This window comes from Oncorhynchus masou, chromosome 6 (assembly GCF_036934945.1).
Source record: "Oncorhynchus masou masou isolate Uvic2021 chromosome 6, UVic_Omas_1.1, whole genome shotgun sequence".
Lineage (NCBI taxonomy): Eukaryota > Metazoa > Chordata > Actinopteri > Salmoniformes > Salmonidae > Oncorhynchus > Oncorhynchus masou.
Window position 1 is genome coordinate 3752177 of NC_088217.1, and position 18611 is coordinate 3770787.

At 44.2% G+C, this 18611-nt stretch overlaps 1 protein-coding gene across 8 annotated transcripts in view; it reads left to right on the forward strand.

Moving 5' to 3' along the window:
* LOC135541280 (monoacylglycerol lipase ABHD6-like) overlaps positions 1-18611 on the forward strand; it is a 50504-nt gene that overhangs the window by 18267 nt on the left and 13626 nt on the right. For all 8 annotated transcript variants that reach the window (XR_010455953.1, XR_010455951.1, XR_010455954.1 and 5 more), the window contains exons 3-4: positions 61-220; positions 9644-9757. Coding sequence is in view for 2 of the 8 variants with exons in the window: in XM_064967399.1 (XP_064823471.1) it covers positions 61-220; positions 9644-9757 (274 nt within the window). In the remaining 6 variants the exon portion in view is untranslated. The remainder of the gene's footprint in view (positions 1-60; positions 221-9643; positions 9758-18611) is intronic.

Below are 18611 nucleotides of genomic sequence, written 5' to 3' on the forward strand. Positions count from 1 at the left end.
TTTCTGTTTGTCATTAACTCACTAACTGACCCATGACTGTCTCCCCCCGGGCCGTATCAGGTACTGGCGTCGGCGGCTGGGCCTGCAGGTTGTCTACTCTGAGAACAGAGGCTACCGGTTCTGTTACTCCCACAGAGGGAAGCCTGGTCCGGGCCGCCCCACTATCCTCATGCTCCACGGGTTTTCTGCTAACAAGGACATGTGGCTGCCTGTGGCTAAGGTACAGTATGGACAGCCGTAGACAACCATGCACACATTTAGCAGGAATCACATTTACTAAAAATACACTTTAAGTCGCTTTGAGTGTCTGCTGAATATCACATAAAATGTCAACCTGAAATCAGACCATACAGTACCATAGTAAACAGTACATCAGACCATACAGTACCATAGTAAACAGTACATCAGACCATACAGTACCATAGTAAACAGTACATCAGACCATACAGTACCATAGTAAACAGTACATCAGACCATACAGTACCATAGTAAACAGTACATCAGACCATACAGTACCATAGTAAACAGTACATCAGACCATACAGTACCATAGTAAACAGTACATCAGACCATACAGTACCATAGTAAACAGGACCACAGTACATCAGACCATACAGTACCATAGTAAACAGTACATCAGACCATACAGTACCATAGTAAACAGTACAATTGACCATACAGTACCATAGTAAACAGTACAACAGACCATACAGTACCATAGTAAACAGTACATCAGACCATACAGTACCATAGTAAACAGTACATCAGACCATACAGTACCATAGTAAACAGTACATCAGACCATACAGTACCATAGTAAACAGTACATCAGACCATACAGTACCATAGTAAACAGTACATCAGACCATACAGTACCATAGTAAACAGTACATCAGACCATACAGTACCATAGTAAACAGTACATCAGACCATACAGTACCATAGTAAACAGTACATCAGACCATACAGTACCATAGTAAACAGTACATCAGACCATACCATAGTAAACCATAGTAAACAGTACATCAGACCATACAGTACCATAGTAAACAGTACATCAGACCATACAGTACCATAGTAAACAGTACATCAGACCATACAGTACATAGTAAACAGTACATCAGACCATACAGTACCATAGTAAACAGTACATCAGACCATACAGTACCATAGTAAACAGTACATCAGACCATACAGTACCATAGTAAACAGTACATCAGACCATACAGTACCATAGTAAACAGTACATCAGACCATACAGTACCATAGTAAACAGTACATCAGACCATATAGTACCATAGTAAACAGTACATCAGACCATACAGTACCATAGTAAACAGTACATCAGACCATACAGTACCATAGTAAACAGTACATCAGACCATACAGTACCATAGTAAACAGTACATCAGACCATACAGTACCATAGTAAACAGACCATACAGTACCATAGACCATCAGACCATACAGTACCATAGTAAACAGACCATACAGTACATCATAGTAAACAGTACATCAGACCATACAGTACCATAGTAAACAGTACATCAGACCATACAGTACCATAGTAAACAGTACATCAGACCATACAGTACCATAGTAAACAGTACATCAGACCATACAGTACCATAGTAAACAGTACATCAGACCATACAGTACCATAGTAAACAGTACATCAGACCATACAGTACCATAGTAAACAGTACATCAGACCATACAGTACCATAGTAAACAGTAAACATCAGACCATACAGTACCATAGTAAACAGTACATCAGACCATACAGTACCATAGTAAACAGTACATCAGACCATACAGTACCATAGTAAACAGTACATCAGACCATACAGTACCATAGTAAACAGTACATCAGACCATACAGTACCATAGTAAACAGTACATCAGACCATACAGTACCATAGTAAACAGTACATCAGACCATACAGTACCATAGTAAACAGTACATCAGACCATACAGTACCATAGTAAACAGTACATCAGACCATACAGTACCATAGTAAACAGTACATCAGACCATACAGTACCATAGTAAACAGTACATCAGACCATACAGTACCATAGTAAACAGTACATCAGACCATACAGTACCATAGTAAACAGTACATCAGACCATACAGTACCATAGTAAACAGTACATCAGACCATACAGTACCATAGTAAACAGTACATCAGACCATACAGTACCATAGTAAACAGTACATCAGACCATACAGTACCATAGTAAACAGGACCATAGTACATCAGACCATACAGTACCATAGTAAACAGTACATCAGACCATACAGTACCATAGTAAACAGTACATCAGACCATACAGTACCATAGTAAACAGTACATCAGACCATACAGTACCATAGTAAACAGTACATCAGACCATACAGTACCATAGTAAACAGTACATCAGACCATACAGTACAGTACCATAGTACCATAGTAAACAGTACATCAGACCATACAGTACCATAGTAAACATCAGTACCATAGTAAACATACATCAGACCATACAGTACCATAGTAAACAGTACATACAGTACCATAGTAAACCATCAGACCATACAGTACCATAGTAAACAGTACATCAGACCATACAGTACCATAGTAAACAGTACATCAGACCATACAGTACCATAGTAAACAGTACATCAGACCATACAGTACCATAGTAAACAGTACATCAGACCATACAGTACCATAGTAAACAGTACATCAGACCATACAGTACCATAGTAAACAGTACATCAGACCATACAGTACCATAGTAAACAGTACATCAGACCATACAGTACCATAGTAAACAGTACATCAGACCATACAGTACCATAGTAAACAGTACATCAGACCATACAGTACCATAGTAAACAGTACATCAGACCATACAGTACCATAGTAAACAGTACATCAGACCATACAGTACCATAGTAAACAGTACATCAGACCATACAGTACCATAGTAAACAGTACATCAGACCATACAGTACCATAGTAAACAGTACATCAGACCATACAGTACCATAGTAAACAGTACATCAGACCATACAGTACCATAGTAAACAGTACATCAGACCATACAGTACCATAGTAAACAGTACATCAGACCATACAGTACCATAGTAAACAGTACATCAGACCATACAGTACCATAGTAAACAGTACATCAGACCATACAGTACCATAGTAAACAGTACATCAGACCATACAGTACCATAGTAAACAGTACATCAGACCATACAGTACCATAGTAAACAGTACATCAGACCATACAGTACCATAGTAAACAGTACATCAGACCATACAGTACCATAGTAAACAGTACATCAGACCATACAGTACCATAGTAAACAGTACATCAGACCATACAGTACCATAGTAAACAGTACATCAGACCATACAGTACCATAGTAAACAGTACATCAGACCATACAGTACCATAGTAAACAGTACATCAGACCATACAGTACCATAGTAAACAGTACATCAGACCATACAGTACCATAGTAAACAGTACATCAGACCATACAGTACCATAGTAAACAGTACATCAGACCATACAGTACCATAGTAAACAGTACATCAGACCATACAGTACCATAGTAAACAGTACATCAGACCATACAGTACCATAGTAAACAGTACATCAGACCATACAGTACCATAGTAAACAGTACATCAGACCATACAGTACCATAGTAAACAGTACATCAGACCATACAGTACCATAGTAAACAGTACATCAGACCATACAGTACCATAGTAAACAGTACATCAGACCATACAGTACCATAGTAAACAGTACATCAGACCATACAGTACCATAGTAAACAGTACATCAGACCATACAGTACCATAGTAAACAGTACATCAGACCATACAGTACCATAGTAAACATCAGACCATACAGTACCATAGTAAACAGTAGTAAACATACATCAGACCATACAGTACCATAGTAAACAGTACATCAGACCATACAGTACCATAGTAAACCATCACAGTACCATAGTAAACAGTACATCAGACCATACAGTACCATAGTAAACAGTACATCAGACCATACAGTACCATAGTAAACAGTACATCAGACCATACAGTACCATAGTAAACAGTACATCAGACCATACAGTACCATAGTAAACAGTACATCAGACCATACAGTACCATAGTAAACAGTACATCAGACCATACAGTACCATAGTAAACAGTACATCAGACCATACAGTACCATAGTAAACAGTACATCAGACCATACAGTACCATAGTAAACAGTACATCAGACCATACAGTACCATAGTAAACAGTACATCAGACCATACAGTACCATAGTAAACAGTACATCAGACCATACAGTACCATAGTAAACAGTACATCAGACCATACAGTACCATAGTAAACAGTACATCAGACCATACAGTACCATAGTAAACAGTACATCAGACCATACAGTACCATAGTAAACAGTACATCAGACCATACAGTACCATAGTAAACAGTACATCAGACCATACAGTACCATAGTAAACAGTACATCAGACCATACAGTACCATAGTAAACAGTACATCAGACCATACAGTACCATAGTAAACAGTACATCAGACCATACAGTACCATAGTAAACAGTACATCAGACCATACAGTACCATAGTAAACAGTACATCAGACCATACAGTACCATAGTAAACAGTACATCAGACCATACAGTACCATAGTAAACAGTACATCAGACCATACAGTACCATAGTAAACAGTACATCAGACCATACAGTACCATAGTAAACAGTACATCAGACCATACAGTACCATAGTAAACAGTACATCAGACCATACAGTACCATAGTAAACAGTACATCAGACCATACAGTACCATAGTAAACAGTACATCAGACCATACAGTACCATAGTAAACAGTACATCAGACCATACAGTACCATAGTAAACAGTACATCAGACCATACAGTACCATAGTAAACAGTACATCAGACCATACAGTACCATAGTAAACAGTACATCAGACCATACAGTACCATAGTAAACAGTACATCAGACCATACAGTATCATAGTAAACAGTACATCAGACCATACAGTACCATAGTAAACAGTACATCAGACCATACAGTACCATAGTAAACAGTACATCAGACCATACAGTACCATAGTAAACAGTACATCAGACCATACAGTACCATAGTAAACAGTACATCAGACCATACAGTACCATAGTAAACAGTACATCAGACCATACAGTACCATAGTAAACAGTACATCAGACCATACAGTACCATAGTAAACAGTACATCAGACCATACAGTACCATAGTAAACAGTACATCAGACCATACAGTACCATAGTAAACAGTACATCAGACCATACAGTACCATAGTAAACAGTACATCAGACCATACAGTACAAATTTTATTAGTCACATACAACAGAATACAACCTTACATTGAAATGCTTACTTACGAGCCCCTAAACAATGCAGTTAAAAAAAAATACTGATAAGAATAACAAATAAAAGTAACAAGTAATTAAAGAGCAGCAATAAAATAGCAATAGCGAGCCTATATACAGGGGGTTACCGGTACAGAGTCGATGTGCAGGGGCACCGGTTAGTTGAGGTAATATGTACATGTAGGTAGAGTTATTAAAGTGACTATGAATAGATGGTAACAACAGAGAGTAGCAGCAGTGTAAAATAGAGTGGGGGGGCAATGCAAATAGTCTAAGTAGCCATTTGATGAGATGTTCAGGAGTTTTATGGCTTGGGAGTAGAAGCTGTTAAGAAGCCTCTTGGACCTAGACTTGGTGCTCCGGTACCGCTTGCCATGCGGTAGCAGAGAGAACAGTCTATGACTAGGGTGGTTGGAGTCTTTGACAATTTTTAGGGCCTTCCTCTGACACCGCCTGGTATAGAGGTCCTGGATGGGAGGATGCTTGGCCTCAGTGATGTACTGGGTCGTATGCTTTACCCTCTGTAGTGCCTCGTGGTCGGAGGCCGAGCAGTTGCCATACCAGGCAGTGATGCAATACGTCAGAATGCACTCGATGGTGCAGCTGTAGAACCTTTTGAGGATCTCCGGACCCATGCCAAATCTTTTCAGTCTCCTGATGGGGAATGGGTTTTGTCACGCCCTCTTCACAACTGTCTTGGTGTGTTTGGACCATTCTAGTTTGTTAGTGATGTGGATACCAAGGAACTTGAAGCTCTCAACCTGCTCTGCAGCCCCGTCGATGAGAATGGGGGCGTGCTCGGTCCTGTAGTCCACAATCATCTAATTTTTGTCTTGATCACTTTGAAGGAGAGGTTGTTGTCCTGGCACCACACAACCAGGTCTCTGACTTCCTCCCTATAGGCTGTCTCGTTGTTGTAGGTGATCAGGCACTGTTGTGTCATCGGCAAGCTTAATGATGGTGTTGGAGTCGTGCCTGGCCGTGCAGTCATGAGTGAACAGGGAGTGCAGGAGGGGACTGAGCACGCACCCCTTCGGGTGGTGTTGGTGCTGAGCTCGGATGGTGTTGGACGCTGAGCTCTATTCAATGACTACCATTCTCACATAGGTGTTTCTTTTGTCCATGTGGGAAAGGGCAGTGTGGAGTGCAATAGATTGCATCATCTGTGGATCTGTTTGGGTGGTTTGCAAATTGGAGTGGGTCTAGGGTTTCTGGGATAATGGTGTTGACGTGAGCCATCACCAGCCTTTCAAAGCACTTCATTGCTACAGATGTGAGTGCTACTGGTCGGTAGTCATTTAGGCAGGCTACCTTAGTGTTCTTGGGCACAGGCACTGTGGTGTTCTTCTTAAAACATGTTGGTATTACAGACTTGGACAGGGAGATGTTGAACATGTCAGTGAAGACACTTGCCAGTTGGTCAGCGCATATCTTAGTAATTCGTCTGGCTCTGTGGCCTTGTCAATGTTGACCTGTTTTAAGGTCTTACTCACATCGGCTGTGGAGAGCGTGATCACACAGTCTTCCAGAACAGCTGGTCCTCTCATGCATGTTTCAGTGTTATTTGCCTCGAGTCGAGCATAGAAGTAGTTTAGCTCGTCTGGTAGGCTCATGTCACTGGGCTGCTTTCGGCTGTGCTTCCCTTTGTTATCTGTAATGGTTTGCAAGCCCTGCCACATCCGTCGGAGGGCATAGCGGGATTTCTTATAAGTTTCCGGGTTAGAGTCCCACTCCTTGAAAGCAGCAGCTCTAGCCTTTAGCTCAGTCCGGATGTTGCCTGTAAGCCATGGCTTTTCTGGTTGAGGTATGTACGTACAGTCACTGTGGTGACGACATCATCGATACACTTATTGATGAAGCCGATGACTGGTGTGGTGTACTCCTCAATGCCATCGGAGGAACCCCGGAACCTATTCCGCTTTGTGCTAGCAAAACAGTCTTGTAGCTTAGCATCTGCTTCATCTGACCACTTTTTTATTGATCTAGTCACTGGTGCTTCCTGCTTTAATTTTTGCTTGTAAGCAGGAATCAGGAGGGATAGAGATGAGAATTATGAAAAATTCAGAAACTCTCTAGGTAGATAGTGTGGTCTACAGCTTATCATGAGATACTCTACCTCAGGTGAGCAATAGCTTGAGACTTCCTTAGATATTGTGCACCAGCTGTATTGACAAAGATACATAGACCGCCACCGCCACAGTCTCCCCCCTGCATTCCATAGACAGGTTCTGACCAGTCTCCCCCTGCATCCCATAGACAGGTTCTGACCAGTCTCCCCCCTGCATTCCATAGCCAGGTTCTGACCAGTCTCCCCCCTGCATTCCATAGCCAGGTTCTGACCAGTCTCCCCCTGCATTCCATAGCCAGGTTCTGACCAGTCTCCCCCTGCATTCCATAGCCAGGTTCTGACCAGTCTCCCCCTGCATTCCATAGCCAGGTTCTGACCAGTCTCCCCCTGCATCCCATAGACAGGTTCTGACCAGTCTCCCCCTGCATCCCATAGACAGGTTCTGACCAGTCTCACCCCTGCATCCCAGAACCAGGTTCTGACCAGTCTCACCCCTGCATTCCATAGACAGGTTCTGACCAGTCTCACCCCTGCATTCCCTAGCCAGGTTCTGACCAGTCTCCCCCTGCATCCCATAGACAGGTTCTGACCAGTCTCCCCCTGCATCCCATAGACAGGTTCTGACCAGTCTCCCCCTGCATTCCATAGCCAGGTTCTGACCAGTCTCCCCCTGCATCCCATAGCCAGGTTCTGACCAGTCTCCCCCTGCATCCCATAGACAGGTTCTGACCAGTCTCACCCCTGCATCCCAGAACCAGGTTCTGACCAGTCTCACCCCTGCATTCCATAGACAGGTTCTGACCAGTCTCACCCCTGCATCCCAGAACCAGGTTCTGACCAGTCTCACCCCTGCATCCCAGAACCAGGTTCTGACCAGTCTCACCCCTGGTTCTGACCAGACCATAGGATCTGACTGATTGCTGTTATACCTTTGTAACGATGTAATTACTACTGGAACAATATTAATACCTACTAAATACTGTAACGATGTAATTACTACTGGAACAATGTTTATACCTACTAAATACTGTAACGATGTAATTACTACTGGAACAATGTTTATACCTACTAAATACTGTAACGATCTAATTACTACTGGAACAATATTAATACCTACTAAATACTGTAACGATCTAATTACTACTGGAACAATATTAATACCTACTAAATAATGTAACGATGTAATTACTACTGGAACAATATTAATACCTACTAAATACTGTAACAATGTAATTACTACTGGAACAATATTAATACCTACTAAATAATGTAACTATGTAATTACTACTGGAACAATATTAATACCTACTAAATAATGTAACGATGTAATTACTACTGGAACAATATTAATACCTACTAAATACTGTAACGATGTAATTACTACTGGAACAATATTAATACCTACTAAATACTGTAACGATGTAATTACTACTGGAACAATATTAATACCTACTAAATACTGTAACGATGTAATTACTACTGGAACCATATTAATACCTACTAAATACTGTAACGATGTAATTACTACTGGAACAATATTAATACCTACTAAATACTGTAACGATGTAATTACTACTGGAACAATATTAATACCTACTAAATACTGTAACGATGTAATTACTACTGGAACAATGTTTATACCTACTAAATACTGTAACGATGTAATTACTACTGTAACAATATTAATACCTACTAAATACTGGAACGATGTAATTACTACTGGAACAATGTTTATACCTACTAAATACTGTAATGATGTAATTACTACTGGAACAATGTTTATACCTACTAAATACTGTAACGATGTAATTACTACTGGAACAATATTAATACCTACTAAATACTGTAACGATCTAATTACTACTGGAACAATATTAATACCTACTAAATACTGTAACGCGCTAATACAGTGTTGTTAGTAGTGTAATGACAGGATAAGGATCATTAATGGATAAAGTAGACAGGATATGTAGACTCAAGTAATGTTTTTCGTTTTTAACTGATGTACCTTGTATATAATAACTGTGTTAACTGTGCTGTATGTCTTTCTGTAGTAGATAGACAGTGTGGTTGAGGTGTTAACTGTGCTGTTTGTCTCTACCTGTAGTTCCTGCCCAAGCACCAGCACCTGCTGTGCATTGACATGCCCGGACACGAGGGCACCAGCCGAACCGATGCCAGAGACTATTCCATAGAGGGACAGGTCAAGAGGATACGACAGGTACTGATTGGTTGATTGATTGATTTACATACATTTTTCTTCTGTAAGCTCTCTGTCACGTTACACCACTGTAAACACTGTATACTGTTACTGTACCAAAGTCACATTTTACATTTACAATTGAGTCATTTAGCAGAAACTCTTTAGCTCGGTGAGACAACCACATATCTCAGTCATAGTAAGTATCTTGCCAAGGCTTTCGACTCGGTCAATCACCTTATTCTTATCGGCAGACTCAACAGCCTTGGTTTCTCAAATGACTGCCTCGCCTGGTTCACCAACTACTTCTCAGATAGAGTTCAGTGGGTCAAATCGGAGGGCCTGTTGTCTGGACCTCTGGCAGTCTCTATGGGGGCACCACAGGGTTCAGTTCTCGGGCCGACTCATTTCTCTGTATACATCAATGATGTCGCTCTTGCTGCTGGTGATTCTCTGATCCACCTCTACGCAGACGACACCATTCTGTATACTTCTGGCCCTTTTTTGGATACCGTGTTAACAACCCTCCAGACGAGCTTCAATGCCCTACAACACTCCTTCTGTGGCCTCCAACTGCTCTTAAAATCTAGTAAAACTAAATGCATGCTTTTCAACCGTTCGCTACCCGCCCGCCCGACTAGCATCACTACTCTGGACGGTTCCGACTTAGGATATGTGGACAACTACAGATACCTAGGTGTCTGGCTAGACTAATTTCTCAGTCCAGACTCTCATATTAAAAATCTCCAAACCAAAATTAAATCTAGAATCGGCTTCCTATTTCGCAACAAAGCCTCCTTCACTCACTCCGCCAAACATACCCTCGTAAAACTGACTATCCCACCGATCCTTGACTTCGGCGATGTCATTTACAAAATAGCCTCCAACACTCTACTCAGCAAATTGGATGCAGTCTTTCACAGTGCCGTTTTGTCACCAAAGCCCCATATACCACCCACCACTGCGACCTGTATGCTCTCGTCGGCTGGCCCTCGCTACATATTCGTCGCCAAACCCACTGGCTCAAGGTCATCTATAAGTCTTTGCTAGGTAAAGCTCTGCCTTATCTCAGCTCACTGGTCACCATAGCAACGCCCACCCATAGCACATGCTCCAGCAGGTATATGTCACTGGTCTTCCCCAAAGCCAACACCTACTTTGGCCGCCTTTCCTTCCAGTTCTCTGCTCCAATGACAGGAACGAATTGCAAAAATCGCTGAAGTTGGAGACTTATATTTCCCTCACTAACTTTAAACAAAAGCTATCTGAGCAGCTAACCGATCACTGCAGCTGTACATAGCTGTAAATACCCCATCCAGTCAACTACCTACCTCATCCCCATATTGTTTTTATTTACCTTTCTGCTCTTTTGCACACCAGTATTTCTACTTGCACATCAATCACTCCCGTGTCAATTTGCTAAATTGTAATTAGTTTGCTACTATGGCCCATTTATTGCCTTACCTCTTCATGCCATTTGCACACACTGTATATAGACTTTCTTTTTTTCTTTTGTTTTATTGACTTGTTTATTGGCTTGTTTGTTTACTCCATGTGTAACTCTGTTGTTGTTTGTGTCGCACTGCTTTGCTTTGTCTTGGCCAGGTCGCAGTTGTAAATGAGAACTTGCCTTCCTGGTTAAATAAAGGTCAGATAAAAAAAAATGTAAAAAAAAACATCTTCAGATTGCCATTGGATGAATCCCGGAACATATTCCAGTCTGTGCTGCAAAACAGTCCTGTAGCGTAGTAATCCGCGTCATCTGACCACTTCCGTAATGAGCGAGTCACTGGTCACTTCCTGCTTTAGTTTTTGCCTGTAAGGATTTCGGGGGAGAGCTTTGTATGCATCTCTGTTCGTGGAGTAAAGTTGGTCTTGGATTTTTTTTCTTTTCGTGGTTGCACATGCTGGTAAAAATTTGGTGAAACTGATTTAAGTTTGCCTGCATTAAAGTCCCCGGCCACTAGGAGTGCCGCTTCTTTGCTTGAGAGCAGACTTAGTGCCAGCTTTGCTTTGTGGTGGTAAATAGACGGCTACGAATAATACAGATGAGAACTCTCTTGGTAGATAGTGTGGTCTACAGCTTATCATAAGGTACTCTACCTCAGGCAAGCAATACCTCGAGACTTCTTTTTAATATTAGACATCGTGCACCAGCTGTTATTGACAAAAAGACCTCCACCCCTCGTCTTAACAGAGGTAGCGTCTCTGTTCTGCTGGTGCATGGAACATCCTGCCAGCTCTATATTGTCTGTTTCTTTGTTCAAAAGGCGTGGACCTGGGCCTGTTCCAGTGAAAGCAGGATTTCCTTCTCGTCGGACTCGTTAAAGGAAAACATTTCTTCCAGTCCGTGTTGAGTAGTCGCTTTTTTGATGTCCAGAAGTGTTTCTCATAAGAGACGGTAGCAGCAATTGGTAAAAGATGGTAAAACGTCAGGCATGTTCTTCAGCGCCATTTTTTTGCCAATCAGATCTTCAACCAAAACCTAATATTAGATAAAGGGAACCTGAGTTTACAAATATCAAAAAATATTTTTACTTCATTAACAAAGTTATAAAACCACCAATTCCCAAGTGTGAAAATGTAATTGCCCCCCTTACACTCAACAACTGGTTGTGCCACCTTTAGCTGCAATGACTCCAACCAAACACTTCCTGTAGATGATAATCAGTCTCTCACACCGCTGTGGAGTAATTTTGGCCCACTCTTCCATGCAGAACAGGGTCATTTGTGGGTTTTCAAGCGTGAACTGCTCGTTTCAGGCCCTGCCACAACATCTCAAATTGGATTAGGTCTGGACTTTGACTAGGCCATTCCAAAACCATTTTCATGTAGACTTGATTATGTATTTTGGATCATTTGTCTCGCTGCGTGACCCAACTGCATTTTAGCTTCAGTTCACAGACAGATGGCCAGACATGCTCCTGTAGAATTCTTTCATACAGAGCAGAATTAATCTTCCAGGTCCTGATGCAGCATCCCCAAACCATCACACTACCACCACCATGCTGACCCCAAACCATCACACTACCACCACCATGCTGACCCCAAACCATCACACTACCACCACCATGCTGACCCCAAACCATCACACTACCACCACCATGCTGAACCACAAACCATCACACTACCACCACCATGCTGACCCCAAACCATCACACTACCACCACCATGCTGGACCCCAAACCATCACACTACCACCACCATGCTGGACCCCAAACCATCACACTACCACCACCATGCTGACCCCAAACCATCACACTAGCACCACCATGCTGACCCCGAACCATCACACTACCACCACCATGCTGACCCCGAACCCTCACACTACCACCACCATGCTGACCCCGAACCATCACACTACCACCACCATGCTGACCCCGAACCATCACACTACCACCACCATGCTGGACCCTGAACCATCACACTACCACCACCATGCTGGACCCCAAACCATCACACTACCACCACCATGCTGACCCCAAACCATCACACTACCACCACCATGCTGGACCCCAAACCATCACACTACCACCACCACCATGCTGACCCCAAACCATCACACTAGCACCACCATGCTGACCCCAAACCATCACACTAGCACCACCATGCTGACCCCAAACCATCACACTACCACCACCATGCTGACCCCAAACCCTCACACTACCACCACCATGCTGACCCCAAACCATCACACTACCACCACCATGCTGACCCCAAACCATCACACTACCACCACCATGCTGACCCCAAACCATCACACTACCACCACCATGCTGGACCACAAACCATCACACTACCACCACCATGCTGACCCCAAACCATCACACTACCACCACCATGCTGACCCCAAACCATCACACTACCACCACCATGCTGACCCCAAACCATCCCACTACCACCACCATGCTGACCCCAAACCATCACACTACCACCACCATGCTGACCCCAAACCATCACACTACCACCACCATGCTGACCCCAAACCATCACACTACCACCACCATGCTGGACCACAAACCATCACACTACCACCACCATGCTGACCCCAAACCATCACACTACCACCACCATGCTGGACCCCAAACCATCACACTACCACCACCATGCTGACCCCAAACCATCACACTAGCACCACCATGCTGACCCCAAACCATCACACTAGCACCACCATGCTGACCCCAAACCATCACACTACCACCACCATGCTGACCCCAAACCCTCACACTACCACCACCATGCTGACCCCAAACCCTCACACTACCACCACCATGCTGGACCACAAACCATCACACTACCACCACCATGCTGACCCCAAACCATCACACTACCACCACCATGCTGACCCCAAACCATCACACTACCACCACCATGCTGACCCCAAACCATCCCACTACCACCACCATGCTGACCCCAAACCATCACACTACCACCACCATGCTGACCCCAAACCATCACACTACCACCACCATGCTGACCCCAAACCATCACACTACCACCACCATGCTGGACCACAAACCATCACACTACCACCACCATGCTGACCCCAAACCATCACACTACCACCACCATGCTGGACCCCAAACCATCACACTACCACCACCATGCTGACCCCAAACCATCACACTAGCACCACCATGCTGACCCCAAACCATCACACTAGCACCACCATGCTGACCCCAAACCATCACACTACCACCACCATGCTGACCCCAAACCCTCACACTACCACCACCATGCTGACCCCAAACCCTCACACTACCACCACCATGCTGGACCCCAAACCATCACACTACCACCACCATGCTGGACCCCAAACCATCACACTACCACCACCATGCTGACCCCAAACCATCACACTACCACCACCATGCTGGACCCCAAACCATCACACTACCACCACCACCATGCTGACCCCAAACCATCACACTAGCACCACCATGCTGACCCCAAACCATCACACTAGCACCACCATGCTGACCCCAAACCATCACACTAGCACCACCATGCTGACCCCAAACCCTCACACTACCACCACCATGCTGACCCCAAACCATCACACTACCACCACCATGCTGGACCCCAAACCATCACACTACCACCACCATGCTGACCCCAAACCATCACACTACCACCACCATGCTGACCTCAAACCATCACACTACCACCACCATGCTGGACCCCAAACCATCCCACTACCACCACCATGCTGACCCCAAACCATCACACTACCACCACCATGCTGACCACAAACCATCACACTACCACCACCATGCTGACCCCAAACCATCACACTACCACCACCATGCTGGACCCCAAACCATCACACTACCACCACCATGCTGACCCCAAACCATCACACTACCACCACCATGCTGACCCCAAACCATCACACTACCACCACCATGCTGACCCCAAACCATCACACTACCACCACCATGCTGGACCCCAAACCATCACACTACCACCACCATGCTGACCCCAAACCATCACACTACCACCACCATGCTGGACCCCAAACCATCACACTACCACCACCATGCTGACCCCAAACCATCCCACCACCACCACGCTGACCCCTGGTATGAGGTTCTTACTGTGGAATGCAGAGTTTGATTTTCACCAGACATAATGGGACCCATGAAGTCCAAAACGTTGACTCAAGTTTTCCAAAAAGCACCTGAAAGCACCTGGATGATCATGAAGACTCTTGGGGGGGGGAAATGAATTTGACAGATAAATCAAAAGTATAACTTTTTGGACAACATGGGTCCCATTTATGCCCGGTGAAAATTATGAGAAATGTGCCATTTTCAGAGCGGGTTCCCTAAGAAAGTCCAATTTAAGTGGTGCAATGGCCCAGTGGATGTGATTGGTATCTACAGTGCATTCGGAAAGTACTCAGACCCCTTAACTTTTTTTGTTGTTGTTGTTACATTACACACTAATTCTAAAATGTTAAATGAAATAATATTTTTTACTCACCGATATACACACAATACGCCATAAGTATTCAGACCCTTTTGCTATGAGACTAAATTGATCTCAGGTGCATCCTGTTTCCATTGATCATCCTTGAGATGTTTCGACAATGTGGTTGGAGTCCACCTGTGGTGAATTAAATTGATTGGACATGATTTGGAAAGGCACACACCTGTCTATATAAGGTCCCACAGTTGACAGAGCATGTCAGAGCAAAAACCAAGCCATGAGGTCGAAGGAATTGTCCGTTGAGCCCTGAGACAGGGTTGTGTCGAGGCACAGATCTGGGGAAGGGTACCAAAACATTTCTGTAGCATTTAAGGTCCTCAAGAACACAGTGGCCTCCATCATTCTTAAATGGAAGAATTTTGGAACCACCAAATCAAATCAAATCAAATTTATTTGTCACATACACATGGTTAGCAGATGTTAATGTGAGTGTAGCGAAATGCTTGTGCTTCTAGTTCCGACAATGCAGTAATAACCAACAAGTAATCTAACTAACAATTCCTAATCTACTGTCTTATACACAGTGTAAGGGGATAAAGAATCTCCTTAGTTTTGTTGACGTTGAGTGTGAGGTTATTTTCCTGACACCACACTCCGAGGGCCCTCACCTCCTCCCTGTAGGCCGTCTCGTCGTTGTTGGTAATCAAGCCTACCACTGTTGTGTCGTCCGCAAACTTAATGATTGAGTTGGAGGCGTGCGTGGCCACGCAGTCGTGGGTGAACAGGGAGTACAGGAGAGGGCTCAGAACGCACCCTTGTGGGGCCCCAGTGTTGAGGATCAGCGGGGAGGAGATGTTGTTACCTACCCTCACCACCTGGGGGCGGCCCGTCAGGAAGTCCAGTACCCAGTTGCACAGGGCGGGGTCGAGACCCAGGGTCTCGAGCTTGATGACGAGCTTGGAGGGTACTATGGTGTTGAATGCCGAGCTGTAGTCGATGAACAGCATTCTCACATAGGTATTCCTCTTGTCCAGATGGGTTAGGGCAGTGTGCAGTGTGGTTGAGATTGCATCGTCTGTGGACCTATTTGAGCGGTAAGCAAATTGGAGTGGGTCTAGGGAGTCAGGTAGGGTGGAGGTGATATGGTCCTTGACTAGTCTCTCAAAGCACTTCATGATGACGGAAGTGAGTGCTACGGGGCGGTAGTCGTTTAGCTCAGTTACCTTAGCTTTCTTGGGAACAGGAACGATGGTGGCCCTCTTGAAGCATGTGGGAACAGCAGACTGGTATAGGGATTGATTGAATATGTCCGTAAACACACCAGCCAGCTGGTCTGCGCATGCTCTGAGGGCGCGGCTGGGGATGCCGTCTGGGCCTGCAGCCTTGCGAGGGTTAACACGTTTAAATGTTTTACTCACCTCGGCTGCAGTGAAGGAGAGACCGCATTTTTCCGTTGCAGGCAGACTCTTCCTAGAGCTGGCCGCCCGGCCAATCTGAGCAATCAGGGAGAAGGGCCTTGGTCAGAGAGGTGACCAAGAACCCGATGGTCACTCTGACAGAGCTCCAACGTTCCTCTGTGGAGATGGGAGAACCTTCCAGAAGGACAACCATCTCTGCAGCACTCCACTAATCAGGCCTTTATGTTAGAGTGGCCAGACTGAAGCCACCCCTCAGTAAAAGGCACATGACAGCCCACTTGGAGTTTGCCAAAAGGCACCTAAAGGACTCAGGCCATGAGAAACAAGATTCTCTGGTCTGATGAAACCAAGATTGAACTCTTTGGCCTGAATACCAAGCATCACGCCTGGAGGAAACCTGGCACCATCCCTACGGTGAAGCATGGTGAAGCATGGTGGTGGCAGCAGCATGCTGTGGGGATGTGTTTCAGTGTCAGGGAACGGGAGACTAGTCAGGATCGAAGAAAGATGAATGGAGCAGAGTACAGAGAGATCCTTGATGAAAACCTGCTCCAGATTGCTCAGGACCTCAGACTGGGGCGAAGGTTCACCTTCCAACAGGGCAACGACCCTAACCACACAGCCAAGAGAACATAGGAGTGGCTTTGCGACAAGTCTCTCAATGTACTTGAGTGGCCCAGCCAGAGCCCGGACTCGAACCCGATCGAACATCTCTGGAGAGACCTGAAAATAGCTGTGCAGCGACACTCCCCATCCAACCTGACAGCGCTTAAGAGGATCTGTAGAGAAGACAGTGAGAAACTCCCCAAATACAGGTGTGCCAAGCTTGTAGCAACGTACCCTAGAAGATTCAAGGCTGAAATCGCTGCCAAAGGGGCTTCAACAACGTACTGAGTAAAGAGTCTGAATGTAAATGTCATATTTCCTTTTTTAATTTTTTTAATACATTTGCAAGAATTTCTAAAAGGCAGTTTTTTATTTTTCATTGTGGGGTATGGTGATGTCATTATGGGGTATTGTCATGTCATTATGGGCTATTGTGATGTCATTATGGGGTATGGTGATGTCATTATGGGGTATTGTGATGTCATTCTGGGGTATTGTGTGTAGATTGATGAGGGGGGAAAAAACTACTTAATGCATTTTAGAATGAGGCTGTAACGTAACAAAATGTTGAAAAAGTCAAGTGGTCTGAATACTTTCCGAATGCACTGTACATTCCATTTAGTTGAAACTAATTAAGATTGACGAAAGACTATTGTAGTGGAAAGATAAAGCTTTGTCTTTGTTAATGTGGTTGATAAACACATTCATTGTCTCTCAGTTCGTCTGTCTCTTCTTGTCACTTCCATCCCCATTTCTGCAGTTTGAAGCCAATATCTTTACATCTTTAGATCTTTCAGTTTACCAGAAAAGGTCAAACGGAAATACATCTATAATAAACATGACAATGGAGGGCTGAACATAAAGAACATTGAAGCTTTGAATCAATCACTGAAAGCCTCATGGATTCAAACTATATGTAA